This window comes from Calidris pugnax, unplaced genomic scaffold (genome assembly GCF_001431845.1).
Source record: "Calidris pugnax isolate Ruff unplaced genomic scaffold, ASM143184v1 scaffold21, whole genome shotgun sequence".
NCBI lineage: Eukaryota > Metazoa > Chordata > Aves > Charadriiformes > Scolopacidae > Calidris > Calidris pugnax.
In genome coordinates this window covers 2,007,946-2,019,839 of record NW_015090770.1, presented here as the reverse complement: position 1 = coordinate 2,019,839, position 11,894 = coordinate 2,007,946, and the positions used below count along the sequence as shown (strand labels likewise).

Here is an 11,894-nt window from a genome sequence, read left to right as displayed (position 1 = left end):
GAACCAGCAAATTAATGGCAGCTCAGCGTATTGAATCATTACCTTCTGTGTTTTATTCAGAGGAGAGAGGCGTGCAGGGGTACCCATGCCTTTTTGATTAGATGCCTGCAGTAGACTTTAGGTCCCTTTCAAAGATCCTTGGGCTGTACAGAGCCGGCAGCAGCTCTGCGTTGTCAGCGGGGGAAAAGAAAATAAAAGAAGAAAAAAAAAAAAAATCCAACTCTCTTTCTCAGAGCCAGGCTTCTTCCCCCCTGGCTCCCCCCTCCCGTATTTGTATATATTTCGAGAGGAGAGTCAGGCTTAGTTTGTTCATAAAGTGCAGTTCCTGGGCGGACCCCACACACAGCTGGGCTTTAGCGGCTGGATCCGCCTTCCCGGCAAGGCTGGCCGGGAGCCTCCCGCAAAACTCGGGGCTCCGGGCTTGACAGCAGAAAGGCAGGAGACTGGCTGCACCCAGGGAAGATGAACTGGTCAACGCCGTGAAGCCGGGCTCCTGGTCGCCGGCGGGATGCAGAAAATGGGTTACTGGAGGAGACCGGGTCTGCTTTCCTTACTGCTGCTCTCCTTCTGTGAGTAGGACAAAAAAACCAAACCAAAAAAACAACATTTCTGCTTAGACAACGTTAAGCAACATATTCCGAGAGGTCGTTTATTTTTCCTTCCTCCAGCAAAATAGCTAATCTTTGATTTCTCCCCTGGCAGCGATTAAGCAGAGGATTGGAAATAGCTGGGAGTGGAGCAGAAGGCGCTGCTCCGGCTGCATCAGCTGAGTCTCTTTCTCTTGCGGCGAAGGGCGAGCAGTTGCCCTGGTGGGAAGCGCTGCGTGCTCGCTCGGGGCAGCTCGCAGATGTCAGTGTTTACAGCGTAAAAATATAGAGAAATATATATAGGTCAGCATTACTCCTTGGAAGTTTTTATTTTTATGGAGGGAGATGAAAAGGCACTGACGCGCGGGGCTGAACGATCTGGCTTCGACAGCGTCCAGATGCGGTGAAGTTTGCAGCTCAGAACTTTTTATCAGCCCCGGTTTATGCGCAGAATTAATCGAACTATTAAAGAAGGAAAGAAGTGGGGAGAGGGGGAGGAGAAGTGTCTTTGCAACAACATCTGGTTATTCGGCAAACCTTTCCAGCACTTACGTAAAGGTTTCTTTGTAATAAGTGCCCTGTTTAGGTTTTGATAGCACTTCTTCAATACTGTAGATAAAACCCTCCAGCAGCACTTGAAAATGTGCCCATCCATGGCTTAACTTCTCTTGTTTATATCTTGATGATTGTTTCATAACAGGGAATAGATTTGTATATAACTGAGTGTTATATACACATCTCCTAAGTATGTGTGTGTGTCTTTCTGTATATACAGTGCCTATGTGCATGTATACATACGTATATCCCTATATAGTATATATTTATGTGTTTGCACAGACAATGGCACTTTTTGCAGGGAACTCTTTTACAAACACAGACCCGTTCCCCTCGCTATAGAAATTTCAGTGCAACCAAAAGTGCTTTTTGCTCAAAGTGATGAAGTAGGAGGACTGTAATTCCAGTATTTTTTGCATCCAAATGAAATAACTGGGGGCAGGGATCTGTATCTGCATTCACTTTACATGGGTCCCCCTATCTACAGGAATAGGGAATGAAAGAATATGATCGGTCGGTAATTTAGGTGTAGGCAAATACAAGCCTTGGTGCAACTGGTGAAGCACAAAAGACCCAGAATGAGGGATTTAGGACAAAGTCTGGTTGATTTTTCCAAAAGTTGCAGAGATAAATAGTATTCATTACTGTAGATAATACCCTAAAGTGTGGTTTGAAATGTAGGATGCTATACCGATAACATCCTGCTAAATTAATCACATTTGGAGCAGAACTGAAGGAATTACTACAAGGTATTATTTAATGCACAGTCTTGGGTTGTTTTTGGTAAGAAAGAAGACCACTAATTATCCTTCAGAAATACCTAATTTTGGAGTTATTTAACTTATGGTTTCCTTTTTCTGAAAGGCAAGGTTTTAATCTGAAAGAAGCCAAACCAAAACATACCATGATTACTAAGTTCATCTGAAAGGTTACGTGAGTGATGTGATGACAAAAGCTGCCTCCGTATGGGGAAAAAAAAAAAAGCCAAGGCTTGCTCTCTCTCATTCAGCTCAACAATGGTATATGTTTTCTGGGGCTACATCCACATCCCTTGCATATCGTGTTAGGATCGACCCTGCGATCATTCTGAGACAGTTAAAGTACCCTGGGAGCCCACTTTGCACTGACTTTAAGAGAGAAAGGGCCCAAAATGACAGAAAATACACGTTCAGCTGTTCTTCAAGCGACAAATCCCACTGCTTATCCAGCCTCTCTTTAAAGAGTGACAGCAGCAAAGTCACTGCTCTGAGCAGAGAGATTTAAGACTTACCGTAGAGAACATGGCCCAGATTGCATCTCAGGTGTCCCAGAATAACTCCTTCGAGGCCAGGTGAGCATCTTCAGGGACTTTGCTGCGCTCCCTAAGGGTTTACACCAAGGCAGCAGAGACCCCAATTTATGCTTCACACTGCTTGTCTCTATCCCTTTAATCACCAACGTGTTTGAGTGGTCATCAGACAGCACATCTGACCACTTTTCTCCATATGTGGTAAAAAAAAGGACTGTAGTCTGACAGACACCCAAAATTTCAGCTACTGGATTTCCCTAATTCTCCCTGGCCACCTTTAGCAAGGCTTCGAAATATCTACCCTTAAATTTCTCCCCAGAGGTGGTGGTGGCTGCTGGAGGGCAGCATTTTTGCATGTCTTTCTCAGCAGAAGGTGCAGACAGGAGCTGTAGTTGGACCACTGCTAACCCAAACCCTCACGCAGGGGAGCAAGAGATCCTGCCAGGGAAAAGAGCTGGCACAGTTCTGGATTTGCCTGGCCCAGGACAAAAAAAAATAATACAAGGATCATTCAGGATTGGAAAACTTGTCTTACACTGGGGGGCTGAAGGCTTCCAGTGTCTTTATGTTGGCCAGGAGAGAGTTGGGAGGTGTGCTAGTCATCATCTATAACCAGGTCCCAGAGAGATGCTTTCTGGCAGAGGGCTTCCTCTTCCATGGGGCAGAGGAAAACCGAGATTTACATGCTGGAAGCCGTTAGAGCACAACACAGTAAAGTTGTTCCAGCAGGTAATTACTCAGGCTTGGGATGTGGTGGATTGCTGTTACTCAAAGCCCTCAATGACTGCAAGACTACCTGCTCGGTAGACTGTAATCTAGAAGTTACGGACACGATGGAGGGATTACTGAATCGTGCACACAGAAACACTCTGGCCTTAAAGTTAATAATTGGGAGTTTTCCTGCCCTGTTTTGCATCAGAACTGGGAAAGTCTCCCTTGTGCTTTGTCTGTCAGGAATAGGTCTCAGGTCAGGCCACGCAAGCGTGGGGCTGAGCATAATCTCATCTCATGGAGAGGAGAGAAAAGCACCACAATTCTGAGCTGTTGAGACAACCTCAAAAAGACATGAGCTAAGTGTCACTGGTGTGACGACAGCTCTTGGGGCACGAAGAGCCCCAGGAGCCCGGCAGAGTGCATTTGGGCATCCAACCTCCGAAAGAGGACATGAAACTCAAAATCTGCCAGGGCACGTAGTGCTTACCAAGGGAGAGCTGTACCCCATGGGATCTGCTGAGGCTCCAAAGAGAGAGAGGATTCATGAAATGAGGGAAAGCTGCAGGTCTACTGTCCCAAGTCCAGAGCTCCCAGCTCCTGGGGTCTGGGTCTGTTTCCCTATATCTTGTTCTCCCATTAAAATACTGGCCTGCTAAAATATCCTGACATTTTTTGCTGTGAGTCTCCTGGGCTCCCTTTGCCACAGTCCCTCAAGGCCCTTTGATGGCTCTGTTGAGAGCACATCTAAGGGCATGTCTCTTGGTAGATGGTGGCTCTCTGAAGCCACATGCTCTTTCCAGCTTGCACAAACCAGCCCCTTGTTCCCCCAGTGAGCCTCCTCAGCTAAACATGTAGAGCGTATATAATTCATAAATCATGACAGGGAGCTCCGGGGCTGTCAGAAAAACATCTCCGGCTTTTGATCTGCTCAAGAAATCTCTGACCTATCCCAGGCTCCTCAGGCAGCTTGTTCAAGACGTTGGCCTCTTATTTCTAAGGTCACCAGAGCTAAATCCAGGGGCTGTACTGCCACCAAAACGCCAGGCTGCTCCTCGGGCAGGGGAGCTGTTGGGATTGCACCCCAACACCAACCCACACAGCCTTCAGGAGCACGGGGTGAAACCTGAGCTGGTGAGAGGTTGAAGGAAGGAAGAGAATGAAGGGTCACCCTCTGTTTCCATGGACAAATACATCCATTTGCAGAAAGGGGCTTTGCAGGCCCAAGGCTGAGCCGGAGCAGGGAGCAGACCTCTTCTCCCAGGCTATGCAGCACATGGAGGTGGGTGCTGCCCACCATGGGACGCATGGCCACAGGGCTGGTTATGAGAGTCCTTCTCAAGTAGCACCATATTATGCTTTAGTGTTGTTTAAAGACGGCTAAAACACAAAGAAACTACCACCCTTGAAACAAAGCAAGAGGCCGCAAGGGTCCCACGCCACCAGCAGCTGGGTTGGGAGCAGGCACAGCATCACACCACCTAAAGGAGAAACTTCTGCATCCGACCATAAGACTACAAAAGAACAAAGTTGCAACAAATTCTCCAGTTAGGAAATAAAAAGGGGGAAAGCACAAGGAAAAACCCTGACAGTGCAAAACTGGAGTCCTCTGCGGCGTCGCAAGAGGCGTGAGACTCAGCAAGGAAAGTGATGGATTATTTTGGATTCACCTTTACACTTCTCCAAACCTGATACTACAGTTTCAGCCCTTGGTGTAAGTTAGACTCACGGAATGCTAGGAAAGCTGGCAGTACGGCTGTGTCAGATTTATGAAAGCGGGCATTTCCTCTCCCTTTGCGTCTCCAGCTTTGCTCAGACTTGAGACAGGCTGGTCATCATCAGAGCTGCTCAAATCTGTATTTTAGTGGGGGCCTTTGTGGAGGAAAGTCCTTTTTGAAATATAATTCCATGGAACTTGAATTCAAGCCATACCATTTTCTAAAAAAAAAAAAAAACAAAACGAACACTGGTTTTTACTGGTGCTATCACTATTTCCTGATGGTCACAAAGACATTTTTGTGTACTAGTAGCAAAAAAGTTCAGCCAGCTGCAATCATGATACTTGTTGCTCCCATTAGAGATGAAGCCCTGAACAGATGTATCCCACATACTCACTGAATATGCAGGAAGCAAACATTGGCATTAAAAACAGGTGACTGGGGGCTTTTATTCTGAGAAAGCATTCAACTCTCCAGCCCGTCCTCCACAGCTTTATATTGTTCCGTGTTTTGCTCCGCCGAGCTTATTTCCTTGGGACATCATTTTCCTCTCCCCGTAGTGATAACTCTTTGCAATAACATTTGCTTTCAGCCGGGCTCCGCCGCGTTGCAGCTTGCCATAAACTAATGAACTCTCCCATAGATTGTCCTGTTTTCAAGGAAGCGCAACATCTGATCTTCTTATTAAAAAAAAAAAAAAAAAAAAAAAAAAAAAAACCAACACAGTCCCACCGAGAAGACCAAATCAGCAGCTCCCACACAGTTTGCTCTTTTCACATCCAGCGCTCAGCGCTGTGTGCCAAGTGAAAGCCTCGCGCTGGAAGGGGCCTCCATCCAGAGGGGAGATAACGCCACCGATGGCTGCCGGCCTTATCAAACCTGGGGATTACAGCTACATTATCTCCGTGCCGGACCCCAACCGTGGGATAACATTTCCTCAGGGATCTGCAGGGGGGGAAATGAAGGGGTGGCTGGAAGCTGTCTTGGCCCTGCTCACGTGCACATCCCTGAATTCAGAGACGACAGTTGCCATCCTGACTCCGGAAGGGATCTGTAAGGTCCATCGGAGTCATATTTCTTGTTTGTCAGTTGGTTCATCTTTTTGTTACAGCCTGTGTAGGGCCGAAGCTCTCCTGCCAGCTGCTGGTAGCTGTCAAGTTTCTTAGGAGAAGTGGGAGAGCCTGCTTATCGCTCAGTCCCCTCTGCAGCCCGTGCTCCCACCAATTACGCCGCCCCAGGACTTACCCTTTCATGGAGCCGTCCCACCACAGCGTTTGGCTTCCCATTGATAAGCTGGGAACACGCCTGACAGATGACAGCTGATTTATACCACAGCGAACGTGCCTCGGCGTTGGGGCAATTAATGTGTCCAGCTGTCCACCACAGCCTGCCGGGCTGCACCGGATGGAGGGCTATCACCCACGTGGGTTCCAGCAGCTCCAAGGACATACCTCATCCCAAGCCGTACCCCTGACTAGACAGGATAATTTACAGCTGGACTCAAGATTAAAATAATCATAATCCTTAAAAAAAAAAAAAAAAAAAAGATGTTTTCTACATTTCCGCTGTGCAATTTGCAGCCATCAGCAGGAGCAAGCTGTAACAGGGACCTGATGTGCAGCTGCAGCGGTGGCAGCTGCTGGGTGTCACTTTGCAGAGACCCACGCTCCGGTGCTACCTACACCTTGGCCATGACTCTGGAAGTGGTTGAAACAGCATTATACTGGACATGCTCTGCCTGCAGCAAGACTTCTCACCTTGCCACACTGTGGATGGAGATGTTCTGCCTTTAGCTCCATGTCATTTACTCTGTGCTGGATCCAAAACTCCAAATATTCTGGTTAAGCAGAAGTCCAAAGAAAGCCATCTCCAGCAGCTTTCATTCCATCTCTAGAGTCAGTGCTGATGAAGCCTGAGAGTATCTGAAGGAAACTCCTGCCCACCTTCACTCAGCTTGCAAAGAGCTGTTGTCCTCACAATGCAGAATGTGATGGCAAGTCCTCTGACCATGCATGGAAGCTGGAGAGTCTGTGCCTCCAGGACGATCATACCCTAATACATGCCTTGCATGTATTAACCAGTGCTGAGGAGCTTGTGCCATCAACTGGAACCAGGGCAACCATGGCAGTCCTCAAAGAGGGCTGGCTTTTTTCCCTGGTCTGCAGTCCAGGTGGAGCTGAGCACTGAAGCTGTCACCTGAGGTGACACCAGCTGATGCAATCCCATCATTGATAAGGCATCTCCTTGTCCCAATATCTGAGCATCTCCTGATCTTTTCAGTTCCCCCAACACCCCTGTGAAGAGGTTCCCTCTGGGAAAAATACACTTTTCTTATATCTTTGCTTCAAGAGACATCTGCTGAAGTTCCTGGCCTGCTGGTTGTTGCACCACAAAGAGGGGCCTTTTCCTTAGATCAACAATGCAAAACCCTGAGATTTTGATACTGATCCCTTCCCACTTCAGCCATTTCAAACCAGGTGGCTTGACTGTGTCCTGCATTGCCTTGGGACACCGTGCACCCTATCAGAAAGATCATACTGTCAATATGAATTCACACCATGCCTGGCACTGGAAATCCAGAGAAGAATTTCTACTCTTTTCCTGAAAAATCAGGAACTCAGCCCCCTTCCCAGGAATGGTTCTTGGGAGTGCCATCACCATAAGCACTTCTAGGGTCATTTAAATTACTACTGGTACAGATACTTATTTTGAAAGATCCATTGCTGTTTTCAGGTGGATTGGTTAATAAAATGCCACCCATGCAGAATGAATGCCCGTTGTCTCCTAACAAGTGTTTGACAGAGCAGGTCACCAGTCAACACAGCTGGGACACGATGAGGAACATCTGTCTGATGTTGCTTGATGAAACTGCCTGCCTGGGAGACTCTAAACACCAGCATCCAGCACGGAAGAAACTGAATCAGCCGCTGTCTTGCTGCGTAAAGCATTTTTTCCATGCTAGATCTATCCCAAAATTAGCCCCAACCAATCAACGATAGCAAATAAGACCCTTCTTCTTACAATGGGAAGTGACACACAGAGCCATAAGCAAGGAGCAGTTGAATGAATCATCCTTCTTCAAATAGACCCAGGGTACAAGCCTCCACAGAAATAAGACCAATGGATCCCCTGGGAGCTCAGTTCCTGCCATGTCTTTAATATGTCAAAAGGCACTCGGTGGTTGTAGAAAATGGCCGCAGACGTTCCCAACAGAGGCACAGGGTGTTTGCCTGGGGGTGAGATCTCCCCAGCACACGTTTACTCTCATTTTGTGTATTTGGCCTGGTCTTACCTGTTTGTAGAAGAGTGGCACAAGGTTTTCTCTCACCCTCACCAGGGCTATTTCCTCTGCAACAGGCGGTGGCTTGGGAGGCAGCTCTTGGGCAGAAGTGTTGCTCGGTGATGGCCAGACACGTTTCAGGAGGGGTCCTGGGGCAGGACGTTGGGTTGAAAAGGTGACGCGCTACTGGCAAATGATGAGGTCTCAGAGTGGGAGATGGCAGACGGAGAACATTCCCCTCTTCGTCTGTTCCTCCACGCTTTGGCCCCTGCACCTCACCCCCTCCAGCCGCCCAGGCTCCCTGGAGCTGTGCTGCAGCTCTGCCCGGGGGCTGGGACCTGCAGGAACCTTCTCCTTCTCTTGCAAGAGGGGTCTCTAGAGAGGCATCATGCAGACACACAAGCTCCTGTTACTTTCATGTGAGGAGCAAAAACACTTCAGGCCCTGTCAACGGGACTCTTGGTCCCATCCTTGCAAAAATTCCTTTCCAAAAACCTGCCCCCTCTGCCCTCCCGCCATAGCGCTCGCCTGCTCTAGAAAAACAGAAAATCTTCAAGCAGAATTCAACCCTATCGGGCAGGTTGCTTTTTGGTAGGTTACAACACAAGCTCCTTAAAAAATACTTTTTTGTGAGCGCTTGAGAAAGAAATGAAAGAGAAGAACACACCATCTATTTATGCGCTAAATGTGGAATGCTTTAGGAAAAGCAAGAAAGTTTTTAGCGTCTGTAATCCAGGCAAGTCTCAAGTTCAAGTTCCCTCTGACAGCACAAATTGCTTGATTACTGTTAGATCTGGTCTAAATGAGGACAAAACTCAACTCTACGTAACAATTTTAGCAGATATAAAGAACAGGCAGTGCTGGAACAACTTGATGACAGCACATTGACGGAGAATTAACAGAGCATCTCTGCCCTAGCAGTTCGTCGCACAGTCCCTTGCAAGCCCCGCTTCTCCTCAAGGAATCAAAACAAGGCAAACATGAAAAAATACAAACTAGTCAAATCACAAAAAGTCCACCCGAGATATGAAGAGCAGCTCCGGTCTAATGTCTCTTTGTGGGCTCATCAAAGTCCTTCTAGCAGATGGTAAATCGAACGTGTGCCAGGAATTTCAAACACTCCTCAGGAAGTTCATCTAAATCATCAGTAAAACCATTTGCACTTAAAACAGAGCGAACCCTGTTGCCCAAATGTGACCCAGATAATGTTTCTGATGTGTTTACCTATTTGGATGATATCTTTAAATTTCACTTCCATCTATTCACAGAGATCCAGGATTCCTGCAGAGCCTGAAAAATATACATAAAACTGAATTCCAGAGTATAATATGATGATAATAGTAAAAAAGAAAAAAAAAAAGAAAAAAAGCCTGCTGTGCAGTAGTTTTGCTTGAATCGCAGGAGTCGAGACAGAACAACGTCTGCAACCAACTTGCAGCTCACGTTCCTTTGCTGTTAAGTTCTGGCTTGAGAGAAACAAGACCAGCAAAGATGACGGTGATGGTATTATGGAGTTGGTTGACTCTTACCTTCTATTGCTCAGCTCCTAGACCTGCCAGGGCTGTGAAATCCTCAGCAGTTACTGCAACGGCTGCAACAAGATGAGCTCAACCCACCCGTGCATGGCCAGGCTGTGACTCCTTCTCCCAACCAGCGTGGGAGGTGGGAAGAAGGGACTCATTTTTAAGACAGGGATTTAGTCAAAACCGGATCACTGCAAAGCGCTCTTCAAAGGGCTGAAATGTCAGAGCCCTCTGAAAACGCGGCATGTGAATCCCCAGTCATCAGGAGGCACTTTCCATGGAGGTTGTGTCAGCTTAGCCTTCTGCAAGCCCCACCAGCAGCCTGCACACACCACACCATGGTGTTTGCTAATACTTTGCTTCACCCTGCAAAGCCCCGGATAAGCAGAGGCACCAACAGAGCTGCTAAAATTGCTTATGAACATTGTCCTCAGCAGTTTTCCTCCTCCTCAGGCCTTGGATAAATTTCTCTGGTCTCCATCTGCTGGGACAAATGGCACCTTCCCCTTGTGCCACCATCTGGGCTGGCGGGAGTTGCTGTGGTGGCGTGGTGCTGGTGGAGGTAACCACATGGGACTGGAGGATAGGATGTATATACAGTTTTTCCTTGGGCTGACCCCCAGCTGCGGGGTTTTTTTCGCCTCCCAGACCCCAGATTTGCTGGTCAGGCAGTGCTGCCGGCATGGCTTGCTCTCTCAGGGCTTTTCCAATGCCACACATAGGTGGGGAGGACAGAAAAAGATAAGACAGAGAAAAGAAAGGCAAGAGGTGCAGTGAAAGGGAATTATTGCACCTTTAGACAAACCTGAGCCTTGGTTTGCATCATAGCTCCATGCATTTGACTTTCACAGAATCACAAAATTGTTGGAGTTGGAAGGGACCTTCTAGAGATCATCTAGTCCAACTCCCCTGCTAAAGCATGGCTGCCCAGAGCACTTTACTCAGGATTGCATCCAGGTGGATCTTGAAGATCTCCAGCAAAGGGGATTCTTGAACTGGGGAACCCAGAACTGGACGCAGTTATTCCAGTTGTGGCCTCACCAGTGCAGAGTAGAGGGGGAGAATGACTTCAACATACTGGTCACACTCTTCCCTGTGCAGCCCAGGATCCCATTGGCTCTCTTGGTGACAAGGGCACATTGCTGGCTCAGGGATAGTTTACTATCCACCAGGACCCCCAAATCCTTCTCCTCAGAAGTGCTTTCCAGCAGGTCCATCCCTAACCTATATTGGTATCTGGTATTCTTCCTCCCCAGGTGCAGGACCCTACACTTGCCTTTATTGAATCTCAAAGCCCGGTGACCTCAAACCCCCTCAAAACCCCCTTCATAGCCCAGTACTTACCCAGCTGCTGCTGAATGCCTAATGGGATAAGTACAGTTATTATCAGGCAAACTCACAACTGCTTTTGCCTGCCAGGGCAGTTTTTGCCTGGTGTGGTAACGGCTCTGGAGGTACCAGCTGTAATTACACAGCCACTCATAACAGCCAGCACACACGGGCCACTTAGGGAATGAAAAAACCCAGTTTTAAGCTGCTGTCCTGTGCAACTTGAAGGACTCTTGTGCTAAACTTCAACCTTCCCTTAGGCCACCTTTTTGGTGAAGGCTGTGAAGCACTGAGCACTCCTGCAGAATCCATCCCTGCTCATCTCCTGAGGGGATAAGTGAGCCTCCAGAACGGTGGACAACCCCCTAACTTGTGGGTTCCCTCCTGTTTTTAGGACAACTTTGCTCATCTAGTGAGTTTGCACAAGGCTAGATGTGGTGTTGACACCCAGCTGGAGCTGTCACCTTGATCACCAGCATTGCTTTCAGGGGTGTCCTGCCCTGCCCTGCCCCTTCAGCATCCATTGCCTGCCCCTGGGATCCCTGCTCGGTGCCACTTTCCTGTTCAAATTGCAGCCTGGCAAGTGGCAAATACTGCTGCATGATCCATCAGCCCAGCCAGGCCTCATTGAGCAGCTCAGCTTAACTTGGACTTAGCTACTTGCCCGGGCGAAGCAGGTGCTTGGGTGCCTTAGGGGCTTACTGAAAAATTAATGCAAATAACATGCAAGGGGGTGTCTCCCAGCCACCAACTTTACTGATGTTTCCGTGAAGTGCATCGGCAAAATGGATTCAGAAATACATGCAACGTTTTCAGACATTGCTGAATGTTTCAGATGCACTGAGAAAAACAAACAAAATGGTACGGGGCCACCAGGTCTGTCTTTTGTCCATTGTGTGTTCC

At 47.9% G+C, this 11,894-nt stretch overlaps 1 protein-coding gene across 1 annotated transcript in view; it reads left to right on the top strand.

The window, feature by feature from the left end:
• The first annotated feature begins 181 nt into the window (after positions 1-181).
• LOC106886238 (TGF-beta receptor type-2-like) overlaps positions 182-11,894 on the top strand; it is a 35,628-nt gene continuing 23,915 nt past the window's right edge. Inside the window, exon 1 of the mRNA XM_014938998.1 lies at positions 182-569. Coding sequence (XP_014794484.1) covers positions 509-569 — 61 coding nt within the window. The 5' untranslated portion in view covers positions 182-508. The remainder of the gene's footprint in view (positions 570-11,894) is intronic.